Below are 22,616 nucleotides of genomic sequence, written 5' to 3'. Positions count from 1 at the left end.
CTCGAGGCAGGAGACTGTCATGGCACAAATCTCTCTAGCCCTTCTATAAATTTGTTTCTCAAATGAATTCAGGATTATTTCATTTAATGAAAACACAGTCTTGTTTCCTGGAGCATCTGGAAAGCTGGGTTAACCTTGGGATATGGCGATTTTGGGGAACTGACTGGGGGTGTTTATTTCTACTCCAGATTTGGTCTGGGATCCTGGAGCTAGGGATGGCAAATATGCCTTGAGGACGCCAGATCCTTCCAAGTCCTGGCAGACGTTGCTGATCAATCAAAGAACATTTTCTTACAGAGCCTATTACAAAGCCTACTTCTGTTTAAAACAGAGCCTCTAAGCAACCACCTCCAATCAATCTGAGTTAAACTGTGTACTATTCTCCTCCTGCATTTGAGGGTTCTGATACTAGCCCAGTCTTTCTGGTTCCTTTGGAACCAGGATTGAACAAATTGGACTCATCCAGGTCCAACCTGTTGCATCCAGGTCCCTGTTGGTCTCTGATTAGCATCTTTTACTGACAGTTTACTATGTACTTACAGTCATCAATGATTGCAGATCAACACTGTCTCTGATTCTACCTTCCTTCCGGGCTTTAGCTGCAAGATTTCCAAACCAGATGAATGGAACCCAGTATTTCAGATGAGGAGATTTGAGGTGTTCAAATAATTTTCTTTCATCTGCTGTCATAAAACCTTTACACAAAATAAAAATAGCTAGATTATACAGACTTGGTTTAGCGCTAATATATTACCCTATATATTTCAGTGTCTACTATGTGAGCATATAATGGGGGATATTCAAGAAATATAAAATAAAGGCTCCTGTCTCAAGTAGTTTTTTTTTTTTTTTTTAAAAAACATGAGCACTTTGCCATCATTGCATCAATAGTTTTTTGGTTTTTTTTTTTTTTTTTTTTTTTTTATTTATGGCTGTGTTGGGTCTTCGTTTCTGTGCGAGGGCTTTCTCTAGTTGTGGCAAGCGGGGACCACTCTTCATCGCGGTGCGCGGGCCTCTCACTATTGCGGCCTCTCTTGTTGCGGAGCACAGGCTCCAGACACGCAGGCTCAGTAGTCGTGGCTCATGGGCCCAGCCGCTCCGTGGCATGTGGGATCCTCCCAGACCAGGGCTCGAACCCGTGTCCCCCGCATTGGCAGGCAGATTCTCAACCACTGCGCCACTAGGGAAGCCCCTCAAGTAGTTTTTACTTGTATCAGAGATAAGGAATATGTACTCACGAGCGCGCGTGCACACATGCACACACACACACAAGTTATATATCGGTATAGGAGGCAATGCATGTGAGCAATTCCTAACAGAGGCGGCCAGTAGGAAGTAAGGTGACATTAAATGTGGACTAGGACATCTGGGGAAGGTCTCTTCTTTAGGTTTTGGTTTATTCGTCTAAAATTGGGAACAAGAATACTTAGAATTGTTTGGATTAAAAGAATAAAACGTGATAATGTATACAAAGCACTTAGTACAGTGCCAAACACGTGAATCGCATAACATTTCGTCCTGACCCCTCCTTTCAAACTCCTAATTAACCAGGACCTCTTCTGTGAAGCCTTCCTTGATTCCTTCCTTCTCCTTCCCCGGGGATTTCTCCCCTTCAGAGCTCCACCAGTGCTCTCTCTTGCCTTGTATTATGATAATGTTAGACACAAATGTTTCCCCTGCTAAGACCCTTTGGAAGGGCAAAGAGCATATTATCTTCGTAGTCCCCACAGCATTTCGCATATACTTTTTTAAAATTTTATTATTTATTTTATTTATTTTATTTTTGGCCGCGTTGGGTCTTTGTTGCTGTGCGCGGGCTTTCTCTAGTTGCGGCGAGCAGGGGTTACTCTTCCTTGCGGTGCACGTGCTTCTCATTGCGGTGGCTTCTCTTGTTGTGGAACAAAAGAAGGTGCGCGGCTCAGTAGTTGTGGCTCTTGGGCTCTAGAGCGCAGGCTCAGTAGTTGTGTTGCACGGGCTTAGTTGCTCCGCGGCATGTGGGATCTACCCGGACCAGGGCTTGAACCCGTGTCCCCTGCATCGGCAGGTGGATTCTTAACCACTGCGCCACCAGGGAAGCCCTTGCATATACTTTAAAAGTGCTTCTTTGATTTTTGTGTGCCTCTGTGTGTGTGTATAACACAGTTTGCTTGAGTTTGCAGTGACCTCTCTGAGCCTCAGCTTTCTCATGCGTAAAAGAGATGATAATATCTACTTCACAGGGGTGTTGTAGAATTACCTGAGATGAGGAACATACGTCAAAAGGTTAACATAATGCTTCGCACATACTTAGCACTCAGTAAGTGCCAATAATATATTATGTGCACTTTTATTCACACCCCCACCACCTGCACACCAGAGAAAGAAGAGATTTGAATAATAGGAGAGGAGGAATAAGGTAGGAGGTTTATTTATTAACATTTATTGAATGTCTACTATGTATCAGGGTTTGTTCATATAAAGATGTCTTCAAAAGCTTGCAATTTACACTTGACATTTTATTTATTTTTTTTGGAGTTAAAATCATTATTTAATTACCAATTATTCTGTGATTTTTTTTTTTTTTTTGGCTGCACCATGCGGCATTCAGAATCTTATTTCCCCAACCAAGGATCGAACCTGTGCCCCCTGCAGTGGAAGCGAAGAGTCCGAACCACTGGACCATCAGGGAATTCCCCAGACCCTTTTTTTTTTTTTTTTAATTGATTAAGTAACTCAAATGGTACAAAAATTCAAAAGGGCCAAAGTAATATTAATGGGGCAAGTAAGTCTCATTTTCCCAACGGGTTTCCCTCCCTGAAGGAAATCACTACAACCAGGTTATTGTGTATCTTTCCAGAGAAATATCACGGATTTCATGTAGGCCAAATTTTTAAAAACACAGATGACTTTATACTCCATACTTATCTGCCATTTGCTTCTGTTTTTCAAGTTATATCTTGGAGATCTTTTTTTGTTAATATAGAGAGAGCAGCAGCATTCTTTTTATTTAAAAAATTTTTTAAATAAATTTATTTACTTATTTTTATATTTTGGCTGTGTTTGGTCTTTGTTGCTGCGCGCGGGCTTTCTCTAGTTGCAGCGAGCGGGGGCTACTCTTCGTTGCGTTGCGTGGGCTTCTCATTGCGGTGGCTTCTCTTGCTGTGGAGCACGGGCTGTATGCACGCCAGCTTCAGTAGTTGTGGCACATGGGCTTCAGTAGTTGTGGCTCGCAGGCTCTAGAGCACAGGCTCAGTAGTTGCGGCGCAAGGGCTTAGTTGCTCTGTGGCATGTGGGATCTTCCTGGACCAGGACTCGAACTCATGTCTCCTGCATTGGCAGGCGGATTCTTAACCACTGCGCCACCAGGGAAGTCCCATTCTTTCTAATGGCTGCATTCTAGTTAACTGTGTATAGTATTTTATATAAGTAGTCCTCTTTTGAATAGAGTTTTCAGTTGTTTTAATTTTTTTGCTACTAAAAATAATGCTGCAGTGACTCTCCTTGTACTTACCACCTTGACTTTTTTTAAAAAGGATTATATAGGGGCATGAGGAATCATTTCTTTTATTTATTTATTATTTATTTTTTTGGCTTCATCGGGTCAGTTGCAGCACGCGGGATCTTTCATTGTGGCACACAGGCTCAGTAGTTGCGGCGCAAGGGCTTAGTTGCCCCGCGGCATGTGAGATCTTAGTTCCCTGACCAGGGATCAGACCCGTATCCCCTGCATTGGAAGATGGATTCTTAACCACTGGACCACCAGGGAAGTCCCCCCACCTTGGCTTTTTAAGTGGACTTTTAAATGTTCATTATGATTTAGTATAAATGCTTTCTGAATTAAAGCTTGTTTCTAAAACTGATTTTTGTTAGATATGAATTTTGAGTTACTTTTGATTCAGAAATGCAATCATTTGCTTATGAAATTCTAACACATTCAGATGAAAATCAGCTTTTGTCCTAATGTGACACAGTTTGTATCCTTAACCATCTGTAATTGGTTTATGAATCTGGTTTTCCTGCTTAAAGTAATCCTCCCTCCTTACCACATAAACTGAGTTTTATTTAAGAGGTGTTGCTGTAACAGAAAAGAACTCAAAGGAGAAGTGAGATGTGCCATTTTGAAAGTCACTGACCCATAGAGCTTTGGAGTTACCTAGATACTTGATGTGATCCAGGCCAGTGTTTTGAGAATATGGTCCACAGGTCGTGGGTGTCTCAATCACTTGTGACACCTATTATATATGGAGAGGGCTAGGCTCTACCATCACCTGCTAAACCAGACTCAATAGGGCAGGAATTCTTGACCCAGTGTTGCACCTTTGCCTTATCCTGAATGCCTTTTAGAAAATACCAGTGCCTTCACCTTATCCCCTGAGATTCTGATTCAGTTGGTCTAGAGTGAGGTCCAGGTGTAAGCATCCTTTTAATCTTCCTGGGTAATTTAATGAAATTGGGTCCAGGCATTTACATGTTTACCAAGCTCTGCAGGAAATTCTGACCTAGAGCAATGTTCAAAAATCACTGCCCCTTGGGGGCGTCCCTGGTGGCACAGTGGTTGAGAATCTGCCTGCTAATGCAGGGGACACGGGTTCGAGCCCTGGTCTGGGAAGATCCCACATGCCGCGGAGCAGCTGGGCCCGTGAGCCACAATTACTGAGCCTGCGCGTCTGGAGCCTGTGCTCCGCAACAAGAGAGGCCGCGATAGTGAGAGGCCCGCGCACCGCGATGAAGAGTGGTCCCCGCACCGCGATGACGAGTGGCCCCCACTTGCCGCAACTAGAGAAAGCCCTCGCACGAACCGAAGACCCAGCACAGCCAAAAATAAAATAAATAAATAAAAAAAAAATAAAAAAAAATAAAAATAAAAAAATCACTGCCCCACTGAATGAAGATTCTGTTTATTCAGTATTTGAAATAAACAGTAACAACTACAGAGCCAATATTTACCAACAAGAGACTAGTTTTAGATAAAACTCAGGTTATTTATATTAGCTTTGAAGGGGTCTGCCCATGCCTGGGGAATTGGACTCTCTCTGGTGGTCAAAGAATAAGAATGAGTCTGAGAATTCTTGTCTTGTTTCTCAGTGCATTTCAAAGTTGTTGCATGATCTAGATAATCTGTTTGGTTTTTTTTAAGACTTGCAGAGTATGATTAAATCTGATGATAAGAAGTTAATAGATGAACTTGACCTGTCTTGGCTCTGTGCTTGAAGACTTGCAACCCTTCACCTTTTCCCTGGAAGGCTATTCTCAGACATTTCATATCAGTTGTCTAACAGTTATAGTCTTGGGATTTATAGTGCAGTTTCCAAAAATGACTGCATTTATATACTGGCTGCAATTTCTGTCATTTGACCAAAGAATAACTTTACCTCTGGTTATTTTTTATTGAGGAATATGGATCAACTTATGCTGGCAGGTCCTTTCTTGGCTTCTTAGCAAAAAGCAAATATGCAGAGTGAGGGTTAATTTAATGCAAACCCTAAAGCGAGAGTTAGGTAACCTCCTCACAGTCCCTGCTGTGTAGCACACCCACTGATTGGAAAGGGACATGTAGAGCTAGGAAAGCGCGGTGGTTGTGGTGGGGGGGTTTAAATGTTCAGCCCAAATTTATTGCGTACTTTACTAGGTGCTGTGAAAGATGAACTAGACATTAATGTATCCTCCAAGAGTGTACAGGCAGAATAATTTTTGTTATTTCCTGCAGGGTTACACATCTTATCCAAAGTAACCCCATCTTTGGAAATTGAGTTGTTGGTCCATTGAAAGAAAAGTCTAGATTGTTAATCAAATCAATTCAAAGAGCATTTGTTATTACATGGAATGTTATCCTCATCAGTGCCTCAGGCCATTTTAACCAGAGACTGATGATATATTCAGAATGTGGTCATTATCCTCGTCTCTAAGGCTATGTTAACCACAGGTATTGATTTGCTACAGTTTGGCTGCACCATCAGTTGGCTTGTGCTCACACCACCCTGTCTCCTTCACATGTCTGTCTTCATGCCACGCTCCCTCAGACCCTATCCACACCCTGACATTGCTATTTTATTCAATATCTTGCCATTACATTTGCCTTGAATTTCTCTTGCTATCTTTTTTCCTTCTGGTTTTCTGGCTAGTTCAGCTCTGCTCAGCAATTTTCATATTGCATATCCCAAAGAACACTTTCTAATATTTCAAATCAGAGTAAAAAATATATATATATATACATATATACACACACACAAACACACACACACACATATATGTTTGTATTTACTTGTGTCTTGAATTGTGGTTTGATGGAGTAGGATCTGCTACTTTAAGGCAAAATTTTATTGCCTTCAAACCAAAGGACCAATTAAGTCCATTAATAAACAATATTCCGGTAATCGCAGATTCGGTTGAAGCTGAGGCAGATGTCTTTTGCCTTTAAAGCAGAGTGCGTACATGAGACTCTATTAGGAGAAGAGCTAAAAGCTCTGCTTCTCAAAACTTTTAGGCAGGATGGGTTTATTGCCAATTCTTTCTGAAAGAGAAAGTTGTGCATTCAGCATCTTAGCCCTTCTCAGAGATGACTTTTTCAGGCACATTGCAACAAGCCTGGCTCATTTTCCTCTCTGTACTTTCCAAATGAATGGAATGAAGCCACCAGATTCAACTGCAGCCATTCTTTAAATTCAATGGTAGAAATTTAGAAATCCCTGTCAACCAGGAAAATCAAAGCGAGGCAAAATGGGATTGAGAGAGAGATGCAATCACACTGTGAAGGCATTGTGGAGGGCAGTATTCAGATATATATTTTTTTAACCATGAACCACAGTAAGATATATTTGTGGTTCCCAGAACAATTATTGGCTCTTCTGTGTGAGGTGCTCTCTGATATTTTCTGTTCTGTTCCATTCCATTCCATAAAAAATGCTGGCTCAAAGCCACTGAAATGATTTAAGAACCCAATAATAAGTTACAACCCACAGTTTGAAAAGCTTGAAATAGGATATGGTTGAGTAAGATCAGTTTCCGGGTTAGCAATGCTGAACGGAGACAGAGAAACTCCTCTTTTCCTAATGAGTCAAACACGAGTGAAACATCTCTAGTCAGCTGTATTCCTGTCTCTAAATTAGTATCCTATTTGGTAGTTCACTGCCTTCTACACATGACGCACAGGAAATATCATTCACAAAATCAGTGCTCTTAACTCCTGGCCTGCCCAGGAGGCCCAGAATTCCATTTGCTTTGGGTAAATAGATCTGAGGCAATTTGCAGATAAAGTTGGAGGAGTTAATAGATGCGCTGTGGTGCAGTGGTTCCTAGACTTTGCTGCACATTAGAATGGTCTGGGGAGCTTAAAAAACTCCTGATGCCCAGGTTGCACCTATTGAATCCTAGTGTCTGGGGGTGTGAGGCACCATAAGTATTCTTAAAAGATCCCTAGCGACTCCATCTTGTAACAAAGTTTGGGAACAACTGCACCTAGTACAGAGTCACACAGCAAGCTGGCCATTAACATCCTTGTTCTGGCTCAAACATAGTGATTCTGGGGAGCTTGTTTAGAAGTGGATTTCTGGGGGCTTCCCTGGTGGCGCAGTGGTTGAGAATCTGCCTGCTAATGCAGGGGACACAGGTTCGAGCCCTGGTCTGGGAAGATCCCACATGCCGCGGAGCAACTAGGCCCGTGAGCCACAACTGCTGAGCCTGCACGTCTGGAGCTTGTGCTCCGCAGCAAGAGAGGCCGCGATAGTGAGAGGCCCGCGCACCGCGATGAAGAGTGGCCCCCGCTTGCCACAACTAAAGAAAGCCCTCGCACAGAAATGAAGACCCAACACAGCCAAAAATAAATAAATAAATTAAAAAAAAAAAAAGAAGTGGATTTCTGGGTCTCAAGCCCCAGAGATTCAAATTTCATAGGCTGTCTGGGAACCTGCAATTTAAATAAGCACCCTTGATAATTCGATGAATGTGGTGGTCTACGATCATCCTTTGAGAAGCATTGATTGGCGAGCCATGATTTAACTCCTAAAACAGTGCTGTGGTGAACCTTCAAACATTCGGCTGAGACTGCCCATCCACGGCACTAATTCAAGGAGGTGTGTACTTTCTCTCCCATGAAGAGCCAGTGTGCGTGGGTGAGTCAAGTTGCACTCACAAGACGACATTCATTCTGTTCTGGGCTCATCACGTGAGACTATAGGGGTAACTGACTCAGCCTGTAAAAGTTCAGCCAACAGAGGAAAAACTGGCACAGCCATGAATACCACCATCCCCTTGATCATCTCTCCTGTAACACAGAGCAGTGGGAGATTTCAGAGACCAGGGAACCCCAGCAGCACAGAAAATGCATCAGGAAAAACGTGAACAGCAGATCACAGGGCGGAAAGTCAATATTATACAAAAATCCATTCGATTTTACTTAACGAGAGAAGATTACAGATTAAATGATCTAAATGTGGGGCTAGCCTTCCAGCCAGTGCATCTAAAGTTAGAACTTTTATCTCAACAGTCACTTGACAATTGGGAGCTCGTTCAGTTGTATTTATGCCTGTTAACTGTATGTCACTAAGAATCCTGATGGGGTCTCCACAGGCTTCTCTCGTCAGGGCAGAAGCTCAAGGAACTTCATGTTAAGATTCCAGGCCTTTAAGAAAACAAAACAGTGTCCTTTCCTTAAATTTTACTGTCTTTTAACCACTCTTACAGGCTACCAAGCACAGAAGGAAACTATTTTAGAGAAATAGAAATGCAATGGGGTGATGTGAAGTTCAGCTGTAAATATATTTGTGCTTGTCTCTGAAAATGATTCGTAGAAGAAAACATTTGTAGTAATCTTTACTGATGCTCGAGGACAGGGACCTCGCTTTCAGCTGTGCTCCAGTGCTCAGCACAATGCCTAGTGTACCGTATACACTCAGTAAATCTTTGTTAAATGAGCAAAAGCATGACAGATTTAGTAACAGATTTAGTAATGTTTCTTTTAGAGGAATGCATATAATTTCCCATTTCCTTTTTTTGTGCTTCTGGTGAAGAATTTTGAAGGGAAATGTTTTCTCTCCTGATCACTGTGAAACCCCAGATAAAATGTTTTGATTCAGTCTCATACCATAACTGTAAGCACCCAATTAAGGCCTTCACTTAAATTGGCAAAGATCTGGAATTGTGCACGTGACTTGACTTAGAATGAGTGACATCTTCCAAGGCAGGTGATTGAAACGACTGGAATTTTCCAGGGCAGGCTTGTAGCCAAGAGGGAAAATAACAGAGACTTCCGGGTTACAGCTCCTCTGCGAAGTAACTGTTTGATAACAGACCAGTTCAGGGAATTTCCAGCATAACAGACATTATTTTGCATTCAGTTGTTACATTTCTATTTTCATGGGAGCATAAATAAAGAAATTTTAGTTTTTAATTTGAGAAATGTAACCTGTAACATCAAAGCATATGTATTTCCCAGAATAATGTCACTTGAGTGTCCAGCTTAACAGCAAGGAATGTCAGGGACCGGCGGGTAAGTGACCTAGCTCACCAGCTGTAGTCAAGCAATTGCCAGATGCTTCAGAAGGAGATGCTGATCTTCATTCTCTCCGTCCTCTCACTCTTTTTCTCCTGCTAGTCGTGAATCTTTGTGACAGGGACCCTCCCTGAAGCAATACAAAGAGTTTGGAGGGAAACTCCCATTGCCTTAAAGCCCCCTGTTTCTCAGAGTGTGATCCAGGGACCCCCTTCCTCAAAGTCTCCAGGGGCTTGTTAAATACACTCATTCCTGGACCCCAGCCTAGACCTACTGAATCAGAATCTCTGGGGGTGGTGTCTTCGGGTCTGCGTTTTTAGCAGTATTGATTTTTTAACACTATCTAAAGCGCACTGAAGTTTGAGCACATGTACTTTCCCTGACAGGTGGGTTTATGTAGGGAGTCACCTGACAAGAGGTTTTTTTGCGCCCTCAGCATTGCCTCCTGCCTTTGCCCCTACACTTTTGGGGCCCCTGTGCTTTACTACCAGCCCTCTCTGCCCTCAGTCAGAGCAGGTGCCCTGGCTCTGGGCTCAGGGCACCTGCCAAACATTTTCCGCCATCCCTGAACTTCCTGTTCTTCCCAGAAACGTTGGCACAGGCCAAGGACAGACAGAGAGAGGTGGAGACACACACCCAGTTGGGAGAGATTGGACACTGACCCCACGTGCAGACTGAGTCAGCCTTCTCTGTTGGGGAGCAGGAAGTCTGGTAAGTCTGTGCGGCCAGCCAACAGAGAGTCTGTGCCCATCCATGCGGGTGGCCGTGAGGCAGACCAGGAAGGACCCTGCCTGTGAAGCGTGTCCCCCAGCTTGGAAGGCAGTGGCTCAGAACCTTTGTCCCACCACCTAGCATGCAAACCTTGCGTTCCTGTGGGCACATGCTGGTCCACTGCACCTTCTTCTGCCTTTCGAGAAAACACTTAGGGGTGAAAGAAAGTAGTAGAGACCTTTACACTGCAATCATCAGTGATGGCCCCAGAGGGCACCTGCCAAGGCTTCAGCCCCCTCCTGTCGCCCTCAGTACTCTTCCTCCTTCAGACGCGGCACAAAAGCTGACCAAAAACTTCAAGTGAGAATGATGCTCGTTGTGTCCAGGCAGGACCAGGTTCAGGTCCCCTAGATGGTAGTCTCTGAGCAGACTGCTCAGCGGCTACCATCCAGAGCACTTCTGGAGCCTCCAGCATGGTCGAAACCTTGAATTCACCCTTTTCTTAACTGTTGCCGTTTTGTTATTAGTAATGAATTATTTGGCGAATGCCAAAGCCTTTTACCCCGGGGGTGAGAAAAAGGGTTAAAAAAATGAGCATCTCAGAAAAGACTCCTTACTTCTCAAACTTCAGTGTATAAAAAGAGCAACATAAGAGCATGTTTAAATGCAGGTTTTCCAGGCCTTACATACAATGGTTCTGATTCAGTAAGTCTGACGTGGGGCTCAGGAGCATGCATTTTATTTTATTTTATTTTTTATTTTTAAATAAATTTTATTTATTTATTTATTTATTTATTTTTGGCTGCGTTGGGTCTTCATTGCTGTGCACGGGCTTTCTCTAGTTGTGGTGAGCGGGGGTACTCTTTGTTGTGGTGCGTTGGCTTCTCATTGTGGTGGCTTAGGCTCTAGGCACTTGGGCTTCAGTAGCTGTGGCTCGCGGGCTCCAGAGTGCAGGCTCAGTAGTTGCGGCACATGGGCTTAGTTGCTCCACGGCATGTGGGATCTTCCTGGACCAGGGCTCGAACCCGCGTCCCCTGCATTGGCAGGTGGATTCTTAACCACTGTGCCACCAGGGAAGTCCCAGGATTATGCATTTTAAATAAACAACTCAAGTTATTCAAGATGTAAAGGGCCCATGGGTTTGTGGATCACACCTTGAGACATACTCGTGTAAATGCACATCAAGGAGCAAATGATTCCCCTATGCCCTTGGAATGGTTGGGGGTACTGGTGGTAGGGGAGAGAGAAGTATTCGAGTGTTCCAAATGCCTTGGAAAGGGGGAAAGTGTCGATGCAAGTACTGACCGGTGTTTGTGTAAGTTTGATAGGGAGTGAGTGTCGGTATTATGAAAAGTGCACCTAAAGGAAATGAAGTCAGATCATTCTCCCATGCATCTCGCTGTTTCTACTTGCCCCTCAGACCTGAGCACAACTCAGGCCTCGTTGAGCTCACGTCTAACCAGAGGCCCTAAAGGCCTCTCTGTCACCAGCCACCCCATGTGCTTTTAATATGAAGGTGACACTGAGAGGATAGATTCGCTCTGAGAATTGGGCCTGGAGTCCGATTCCTGTCAGAATGCGCTTTCTTCTTTCCAAGGATGTGTCAGGACTAACAGAAATGTCACCTTTATTCATCCAAGTAAACTTTAGCTGTCACTCATCCATTTGGAATGGGCCAAACGTTTCTCGTTTGTTTTTAGGACTTTTTTCAGAGGTCGAAATGCTTATCACATTTGATCCTTTAGACATTAGGGTAAGAAAAATAAGTTATCAAGTGGCATTTTAAACTTGGTCATTCTGATGCAGTATTCCACTTTTAAATTTGGAGGAAGGGTGGCAGTTAATTTTTTTTTAAGTTCCGACTGGTTTTACATCATAATATACCTGTACATTTGCCAAGCCCTTTGTACCCTTCATCTGAATCTGTAACCGACTCCTTGCTCCCCATTACTTTCTCACATCTTGCTCTGTAGCCCTAACAATGGCCTCTACACTCCTCCTTCCTTATTTCCACCTTACCTTTCACAGTCTCCTGGTCATAGGGGATCAAGAAGACCTAGGATGTCATATCAAATGAGTCTTCTAAAGTGACCAAAGGGCTATGTTATGCTGTTGTACTAGATGATTTCATTATTAATAACAAGAACTCATGTCACACCATGTGCCGGGTACTGCTCTAGGCACTGCAAATATTAACTTATTTAATCATCACAACAAGCCTATGAGGTATATGAGGTAAAAGGTATTATAAATCACTCTAAACTCACTCTATGGATGAGGGAACTGAAGCATTAGAAAGGTAAAATAACTCAGACAAGGTCATGTAGCCGGTAAGCGATAGAGACGGATTTGAACTCTTACTCTGTGTTCTTAGTCACTATCTATGTCGCCATCTGAGAAGACAAAACCAAATCAAACAAAAGCCCCCAAACCTCCAAAAACAAACAAAACATGCTACTCTTAAATATATATATATATTTTCAAGGACATTTCAGAAAAGGAGACTGGATAAAGCAACCTAATTTGAGACTGTACCCAATATAAAGGCAGAATCATCTCATGGTTCCTGTATCTACTATATATTCATTTATACATTCCAGCATACTCTCAGATGGATCAAAGACAACCCAGCACAAAAACCCATTTTTATTCTGTACGTGCCAACAATGATCTCATTTAATCCTCATCCCCTTGAAGGCTGGTTTAACAGCTTCTTTGCTAAGTATTAACACACCAAAGAGAACCATTCTTCAAACGTGATTTGTTCTCAGCATCCTGTGTCCAGAAGCCCAGGTACAAAACTGCATCTACTCTGAGGAATAGGAGAGACAACAGACCCCCACTAAAGCAGCCTTTTACTGCCACCTCTCAGGCTCTGCCTAGATGAAAAGCCGCATTTCTGGTTCCTACCAGAATCTGCTGTGTTTGGTAGGTGCGGGGGGAAGGATTAAGTTAGGAGTTCTGAGCCTGAATTGAAATTTTGGCTCTCCCACTAATGAGCTATGTGATCCAGGAAAGATCATAACCTCTCTGAATCTCTCATGGTTTTTTTGAGGTCCATATGAAATAATATTTATGAAAGTGCATAAACTGTAAAGTGCTAGAAAATGTAAGGTGATATTACAGAAGGTTTGAATAAATATGACAATTATTATATTATGGACCACGTGACTGTTTGCAACTTAATTTGAGGTTGACTGTCTGCTGTTTCCTTTGCTCTGCCCCCCAAGTAAACTTCTTGAGGGCAGGAACCATGACTTATTCATTTTTACCTCTTAAGACTGTTGCTGGCATATGATAGGTAATCAGTAAATGTTTCTTGAATGAATGAATAAATAAATAAAAGGCATTTTCAAAGGAACTTTGAAAGTTCTGATCGAGGTCAAGAGGAGCCCCATGGAAGGAAAAGTCATTTCCAATACCTGCTTCAACCACATGGTCCATCGTCGGAAACCTTTTGTACACAGCCGTGCTCACCGAGCGGAAGATGAGCAGGGACGTGAGGTTGACGTAGCGCATCAGTGTCCTCCGGAGCAGGCGCCCGTGCTCGTCACTTCCATGAACACTGCTGGAGATGAGAAACATCAGCCTGTCTGGCCAGGGCAGATTCACAAACTGGTTCCACCATCGGTTCACCACCAGAGTAACATAAAACCCTGTAGAATAACAGGAAATTGTAAAGCAATTTCTTACTGTAGACATATTGTTGATACTGATGCTTTTAGCAGAATTTTAGTTTCTTTAGGGATCGGGGTGTAAAAAATAGGTTGTTATCCATATCTGATGATTTTGCCCTCCAGAAAAAAAAATGTAATTTGTGCCTCGCAATGCTGTAGCACCCAGTAAGTGGGTATTAGAACTCAAATATTGACGGCAAAAATGGAGAGTTAGTGAAAAGAAAGCTGGATTGTCCAAGAGCAGATTGTTACCTCAAACTTGTTGGTTGTTAATTTAGCGAAAGCAGCCTTGGAGGTAAACCTTATGGATGATTCTGGTTCTACTGCAAGCAGTGACTTTTCAGGCATGCCTCTCAGCTTGGAAACACTCCCATGCAGAGTCATTGGTGTCATCCTAACGGAGACAGCTGTGTGGCTGCATTCTGCGTGTGACCTATACTTACCAAGCACAAAGGTTACTGGAATTTGTTCAGCATATCTGTCACAGTAAATTGATAATTTTTCAAAGTAACGTTTTTGGGCTCCTGTAAGTAACAATCTGGAGCAAAAATAAAATGCACAGCCCTTTATGATATTATACTTCTGCACCTGCTTTGCAAGTGACATTCAGTGCAAACAATTAAGCGAAAATAACCTCAGTTTTTTTTTTAAGGAGCAATAGCTTTTTCTTTTCTACCTAAGCTGATGTATCTCAAAACCTTTTTAACTGCTGAATGTTTTAAGTACTAACGTTTTTAGTACATAAATGTTGTTGGTCATTACACAGAGGGACATAGTAACCATTTTAGTTTTAAATACTTCATATTTTAAAATTTTTATATAATTAATGCATTGGATTTAGAGCAAAATACTTCATAAAAGAGTCCATTTTCCAATTATTCATCATATGTACTTTAAAAAAGAGTACCTTAAGTGGATTACACTTATTAAGTAATTATTGAATAATAACCCTGGATTCGACATCCTGATCTTACTTTTCATGAATATGCTACTTAGTACATTCTTGATTATACATGTTGTACTTCAAAGGATGTTATAACTGTTTATTTTAAAGCCTACAGTTATTTAAGGGACTTCCCTGGTGGTCCAGTGGTTGAGATTTTGCTTTGTAATGCATGGGGTATGGGCTCGATCCCTGGTCAGGGAGCTAAGATCCCACATGTCTTGGGGCCAAAACACCAAAACATAAAACAGAAGCAATATTGTAACAAATTCAATAAAGACTTTAAAAATGGTCCACATCAAAAAAAAAAATCTTTAAAAAAATTTTCAAAATAAAAAAATTAAAAATATACATTTAAAATATAAAACAACACAGATTTAACAATTAGTAGTGAAATTTTTATAATTATGTTTGGTGGGTTTTTATTTCTATAGTATAAATATAAAAATTTATATTATGGCTCTGACACAAACCCATTTTCTGGTATTGTTAAACATAAATCCATTTAATGAAGCTATTATTGGTATTTATGTTGCAAGGAGGAGATTCAGAATCAGAAGAACTATCTCAAGGCAGGCTAATAATAATGATCAAAATCCAGAAAGAAAACACAGATGAATTTGAATAAATGAATGAATGCAGCTTTTCTAAGGGAGGAAGGAATCCCTTGGAAACACTCATCATAGCATGGGTCAGAGGCCTATTTGGGTCAGTAGAGCTTTGAAGAAGGACGCAGAGGGATAATGAGGTGACAGTGAGCCACCGATCAGACTGCAGATGAAGACCTGGGAGCTGGTGCTGACCAAGGAGGTGTGTGGGTGCAGGGTGGGCTTGGAGTTCCTGCCTCAGCTTGGAAAAGGTGTCAGAAATTCTGAAATCAAGAAAAGCTGACAAGAGAGGCATCACCTGGTGGACAGGCCTATCAAGGTCATGCTGATGACAAGTCACAGCCAGAATGGTTTCTGGTACTCAAATAAAAATGATCAGAGAGAATTTACATGCAGAGAGCACAGACCGTAGGGTTTAACAGAGCCAGGTTTGAATCCCAGATCTGCCACTTACAGATTTGGATTTGGAGGATATTTTTAAATCTCTCTGAGTCTCAGTTTTCTCATTTGTAAATGGGGATAATTAATACCTATTGATATGTATCAGGAATGTTATGAGGATTAAAGAATATATGATATATAAAACCACTTAGCATATGGTGTCACACTTAATCAATAATAAAGTGGTTGTTACTATTAATAGTTGGCCAAAGGAAAAAATATTTAGCTGATAGACACATAGAAATTTTACTAGCTAGAAAGTACCACAGCGAGTATTTTGTCAAATCCATCCCAAAATAAAAAGATATATAATCAATCTAGTGAATTCTGGTTCTGTCTTATGATTTTTTTGCTAGGTATAACTATTTGCTTATAACAGGATTAAAAAACTTAGCATCATTAGTAGACATGAGAATGAAACTATGTCTGTATTTGTCTACAGGTATGTCTGACTTTCTCGACAGATTCAACCTGTAGTTCTTGGTAGAGCTTTGATCAACATATAAGGGTCTATTTTAACAAACTTTTACATTTGAACTTTAAAAAATGAAAAATGGTTTGAACTAATGATTATTGTTATAAATGTAAGCACTCTTTGGTCTTTAGAAAACATATGTGCATACAATTTTGTGGGGTATAAATAAGATATTGGAGTCAAAGTTAAGGCCCCATGGAGCATTTCTGGCTACGATGCAACTGTTCTAAGAGCTATTCTATTCTAAGAGGCAGTAGCAGCAATAAATTCACGTTAGTAAAAATAAACTAATGAGACAATTATCCTGAAACGTCATGTGTCTTCCACCATTTCATATTCTGAAGGAGTAGGTGACACATAAATAAATCATCAAAATAATACCGTATTTAGAAGACAAATCTGAAAAATTATTAGAGGTTTTTAATAAAACTTTCCTTGTAAAGATATTTTGCCAAAATGTATACCAATATATACATTTGTTTGGAACTGTAGTTTTGATGTGTAGCAAAGTAACTCTTCCTATTCTACTTTTGGTCATTATCAGCTAGCCAAATTAATGTCCCTCTTCTTCACATGGTGTCCTGTCGCTGCAAGGAAGAATGTAGGTGAAAACAATGATTCACAAATTTGTCCATTGTATGCAGAAGAAAAAGAACAAACTGATGAACACAGAAAAGGTGGAAATACAGCCTCAAAAACCTTTACCTTTTCTGTTTTAAGTTTTAACTTTCCCCAGAGAAGAAATGTATGCAATCAGTATTAATTTAAAAAACTAATAAAGCGTCCCTTTTATAATACTGATAAAATTTTATTAAGATTATAATTTTTAGTTATAAAAGTATTTCTTGGACATGATGTTGCTCAAATTTCCTGTCAATCTGACAGGCAAAGGTTGTGAGATTATAAAGAATAAACATCTTTTATGAATATAATGTGCTCTGAACTCAGAAGATATAAAGAAAATAAATTAGTTTTCAGGCCTTTTCTTTAATTGAGATATTGGTAAGGTTGGGGGCACCAACTTGGATAAGATTTCGTCATTCCAGGAAAGAAGAAGGAAAGTTGCCTGATACACACTATTCACAAACATGTTAATTATGTAGGTAGTCTCTGCAAGCTGTCAAATCAGAAACTCAAACTATGAATAACATAGTTCAGAGAAGCACAAATAATTATTTGTCTGTGGACTTTGCCATTCAAAATCATCACTTAGTGAGGTTCTAGGTATAAATCTTTCATTTTGTGCCTATAGCAAAATTCTTGAAGGACAACTAATACCTCATCATGACCAATTAAAGTGGGGCTGGAATGAGAGCCACCTGAACATGATGGTTAGAGTCTATTTAACATCCTAAAAATGGTTAGGTGTGGATTAAAATACCCAGTCCTGGGGAGAAGTAGGCAACAGAGGATCATGCAAAGGAGGAGGTTACATAATGCAAAAGTCAGCGGCAGCCAAAGGGCTTGGATTTTTGAGACTGTATTCATATATGCTATCTAATGGCCATTTAAGGACACATGCAAAGGAAAGTACCTGTACATAAAACTTATTGCTGTGTAAAGTACAGCAAAAACAATAAATTCCCTGTATAGTAGTTTGTAGATGCTGCCTCTCCACTTGAGGAGTAACCTATGAAATCCAAAAAAAGTCGCATTTGCTACTTTACTGGAGTAAGTGACAGTCATCTTGGATAGTTTTTCTTTTTTTTCTAGAAGAGCAAGAAGACAACACACAAGTAAAAAGCAATGTTTAAGACAGAGCGTAAATCTGTATCTCAAAAGAAACCCTAACCAGCAACCAGTCAACCATCTCTACTTTTTGCCTTTCTCAGCTTGAACAATTTGGAATTTGGAGATAACCACCAACTCAGTGCTAAATCTTTTAGTAGAAAAGGGGAAGAAAGGAGTGTCTGGAAAAAGAAATATTAGAAATCTTAAGCTTGCCTTCATTTCTAAATACTTTGAGATTATATAGCCATTACTCAATAAATATTTGAATGACTAAACGAGATATATGAGATATGGTGTATTATGATCTATCATATATTTTCTGAATCCATGGGAAGATTTAAGGTATTGATATGCTATATTAATTGACCTTTTCAAAAGCAGTGGTCAAACTTATTGTTTGGGGCTTAATTTGCTAAAATGTGTAAGGAGGTATTTATTTCACCCTTAAATTTCCTAAAAGAAAGGTATGGCTCTCTTAGAAATCAGGAGAAGCCAGCCCCTTGCGGGAATTTAATTGATGGGTTACTTTTGGTTGTTTTAATTTAATTGTCTCTCTAGTGGAGCTCTGAGTACATAGTTAGCACTCTGTGCACTTCACAAGGCAGACAAAACGTCGGGCCACAGTGATACTAAGTAAGGTGCATTTTCCCATTGAAAAGTCCCACATAAAATGCTTAGGGATGGGACACCTTCTGTTGGGAGCTGAAAAAATGAGGCCATTATTTACGACTCTTTCCACCTGGACTGTTCCATGGATGTGGGTGGGATGAGAACTGGGCCCCAAAGCCTACTTTTCAGTGGATTCTCTGGAATTCCACTGCTCTTCACCAAGACACTAAACATTCAGGTTTTGAGAAGATGCCCCAAAGCTAATCTTTGTTGGAAAAATCCTGCTCCACAGCTTTCTAACATAAAGCATACACAGAGAAAACGAAATTTCTTTGAAACCTTCTGCTTTCAAAAGGATCTATGAGGAGTCTTATAGAGCTACTTAGACTGAAATGATCGAGTTTTTAGGTAGAACTGTACTAGACATAAGTAATAAATCCTATAGCAGATTTCTTATACAAAGTAGCCTACAGCACACATTTTGTCATAAGCAAGGACATTTTCTGTCTTTATTCAGAGGTAGAGAAAAAATCCAATTCTCATTTGCCTAGTTTCCCTAAAAAAAAAATGAAACTCTGGAACTATATTCTGGAGCGGTATTTTTTTTTTTCTAATCACCAACCTAAGGCTTCAGCTACTGATTTTAACAAAGAAACCAGAGCTTTTTTTGGCAAAAGTAAGTATCATTATGAAAGGTTGGGACTCAGGCCACAAAAGCAGTTTCATTTTTCCATCTTCACTTTGTCTCTTTGTCTAATGTGGATACAACCAAAATTGGGAGAGGAGCATAATAAATTAAGCCCATTTCATAATTTGTTCTCACGGGCACTGGACTTTTGAATAACAGTCCTTAAATAACTCTCTTTCCTTTAACACTTCACCCTTCTGTTACAGCTCTGTCAGAAAAACCAAGATCACATCGAGTAGAGGTCAGAGGTAAAATGCATAGGTATACTCTGTGTACTAACCTATTTGTTTGGTTTGGAGTCTCCGACAGGAAAGACAATCTCCAGGCTCCCCCTGCAGAGGTGCCTTCAGGTCGGTGTTGTACTCTCGGCTCACCCTTCACTCATGCGGAGTCTGGAGAACTGTTTATGCCAATTTGTCCACTGGTGACAGTGATAGCCGGGAACAAACAGGAGCAACAGCTGCTGATGTGGCTTTTTTCTAATCTATAATTATAACTCCACCTGTCGCCCAAAGCACCACTTTGAATGAGAAGTCGGAGGTAACGTGAAGGAGCTTGGGTCACCTAAGTCTGTTGTTTTCATTTTGACTCTACCCTGGAATCAAGGAAAAAAGAGTCATTTGCCCCTAAAGTGCTCTGAAGAGGCTCCACCAGCCAAAAGAAGGGAATTAGGACAGTCTGTGTGTGCTTAAAACGAGAATAAATTCTTGTGAAGCCTTAAACTGGGGCAGACAAGAACATAAACAGGATTTTCACTCATTTGAGAGGTACTGAGAATGCTCTTCCATTAAAACCAACAAGCATGAGAAAAAACCCAGGCGCAATTGGAAAGGACACAGAGAAAGGATCATTGAAGAGTCTTAAGGCCAGGAGAGTGCCATTGTAGTGCTGACCACGAGGGACTCACATTTCTCAGTTTCTGCCTCATTGGCTCCTTATTAACCAGGATGGTTGAGAAGTTAGAGGCCTGCAATGTGAGTCACAAGAGAGTCTAGAATGGGCTTTCTGCTGAGATGGAAGTAGGCTCTGTGCAACAGTCCCAGAAGACTTGCACAAGAAGAGTTTCAGACAACAGAAAATAATCCTAAGCGATTGTGCAGGGGGTTTCCATTGAAAGTGATTTTTGCTGGATTTGGAGGATGTAAAGTTGTAAGCATTGAATCTTTGAAGGAGATTCATCCATCTGAAGATGGCAGAGGAGTAAGACATGGAGATCACTTTCCTCCCCACAAATACATCAAAAATACATCTACACTCCTACAGAACACCTACTGAACACTGACAGAAGACCTCAGACTTCCCAAAAGGCAGGAAACTCCCCACGTACCTGGCCGAGTGGCTGACAGGGTCTTGGTGCTCCAGCCAGGTATCAGGCCTGAGCCTCTGAGGTGGGAGAGCCGCCTTCAGGACATTGGTCCACCAGAGACCTCCTGGCTCCACGTAATATCAAACAGCAAGAGGTCTCCCAGAGATCTCCATCTCAACACTAAGACCCAGCTCCACTCAATGACCAGCAAGCCCCAGTGCTGGACACCCCATGCCAAACAACTAGCAAGACAGGAACACAACACCAGCCATTAGCAGAGAGGCTGCTAAAATCATACTAAGTTCACAGACACCCCAAAACACACCACTAGACGTGGTCCTGCCCACCAGAAAGACAAGATCCAGCCTCATCCATCAGAACACAGGCACCAGTCCCCTCCAACAGGAAGCCTACACAACCCACTGAACCAACCTCACCCACTGGGGGCAGACACCAAAAAAAATGGGAAGTACGAACCTGCAGCCTGTGAAAAGGAGACCCCAAACACAGTAAGTTAAGCAAAATGAGACGGCAGAGAAATATGCAGCAGATGAAGGAGCAAGGTAAAAACCCACCAGACTAAACAAATGAAGAGGAAATAGGCAGTCTACCTGAAAAAGAATTCAGAGTAATGATAGTAAAGATGATCCAAAATCTTGGAAATAGAATGGAGAAAATACAAGAAACATTTAACAAGGACCTAGAAGAACTAAAGAGCAAACAGTGATGAACAACACAGTAAATGAAATTTAAAAATTCTCTAGAAGGAATCAATAGCAGAATAACTGAGGCAGAATAAAAGATAAGTGACCTGGAAGATAAAATAGTGGAAATAACTACCACAGAGCAGAACAAAGAAAAAAGAATGAAAAGAATTGAGGACAGTCTCAGAGACCTCTGGGACAACATTAAATGCACTAACATTCATAGGGGTCCCAGAAGAAAAAGAGGAAAAGAAAGGGACTGAGAAAATATTTGAAGAGATTATAGTTGAAAACTTCCCTAATATGGGAAAGGAAATAGTCAATCAAGTCCAGGTCTTCCAAAATATAACAGAGGGAGGAACACTCCCAAACTCATTCTACAAGACTACCATCGCCCTGATACCAAAACCAGACAAAGGTGTCACAAAAAAAGAAAACTACAAGCCAATGTCACTGATGAACATAGATGCAAAAATCCTCAACAAAATACTAGCAAACAGAATCCAACAGCACAATAAAAGGATCATACACCATGATCAAGCAGGGTTTATCCCAGGAATGCAAGGATTCTTTAATATATGCAAATCAGTCAATGTGATACACCATATTAACAAATTGAAGGAGAAAAACCATATGATCATCTCAATAGAGGCAGAAAAAGCTTTTGACAAAATTCAACAGCGATTTATGATAAAAAACCCTCCAGAAAAGAGGCATAGAGGGAACTTACCTCAACATAATAAAGGCCATATATGACAAACCCACAGCCAACATTGTTCTCAGTGGTGAAAAACTGAAACCATTTCCACTAAGATCAGGAACAAGACAAGGTTGCCCACTCTCACCCCTATTATTCAACATAGTTTTGGAAGCTTTAGCCACAGCATTCAGAGAAGTAAAAGAAATAAAAGGAATCCAAATCGGAAAAGAAGAAGTAAAACTGCCACTCTTTGCAGATGACATGATATTATACATAGAGCATCCTAAAGATGCTGCCAGAAAACTACGAGACGTAATCAATGAATTTGGTAAAGTAGCAGGATACAAAATTAATGCACAGAAATCTCTTGCATTCCTATATACTAATGATGAAGAATCTGAAAGAGAAATTAAGGAAACACTCCCATTTACCACTGCAACAAAAAGAATAAAACACCTAGGAGTAAACCTACCTAAGAAGACAAAAGACCTGTATGCAGAAAACTATAAGACACTGATGAAAGAAATTGAAGACGATACAAACAAATGGAGAGATAT

General features: G+C 40.9%; 1 protein-coding gene across 16 annotated transcripts in view; it reads right to left on the bottom strand.

The window, feature by feature from the left end:
- The window catches only part of BEST3 (bestrophin 3), a 74,784-nt gene extending 53,749 nt beyond the window's left edge, over window positions 1-21,035 (bottom strand). For 3 of the 16 annotated variants that reach the window (XM_082422751.1, XM_082422760.1, XM_082422759.1), the window contains exons 1-5: window positions 19,630-21,035; window positions 17,856-18,030; window positions 14,298-14,392; window positions 13,600-13,833; window positions 541-695 (exon numbers count right to left, since the gene is read on the bottom strand). In XM_082422751.1, coding sequence (XP_082278877.1) covers window positions 541-695; window positions 13,600-13,833; window positions 14,298-14,392; window positions 17,856-18,007 — 636 coding nt within the window. In that variant the 5' untranslated portion in view covers window positions 18,008-18,030; window positions 19,630-21,035. Of the gene's footprint in view, window positions 1-540; window positions 696-13,599; window positions 13,834-14,106; window positions 18,031-19,629 lie in introns of those variants that run through there. The other 13 variants (XM_082422757.1, XM_082422758.1, XM_082422756.1 and 10 more) reach the window with 12 other exon arrangements.
- Window positions 21,036-22,616: the final 1,581 nt, after the last annotated feature.

This window comes from Balaenoptera physalus (assembly GCF_965194825.1).
Source record: "Balaenoptera physalus genome assembly, chromosome: 13".
Classification (NCBI taxonomy): Eukaryota; Metazoa; Chordata; class Mammalia; order Artiodactyla; family Balaenopteridae; genus Balaenoptera; species Balaenoptera physalus.
This window is presented reverse-complemented; position numbering and strand designations above follow the sequence as displayed.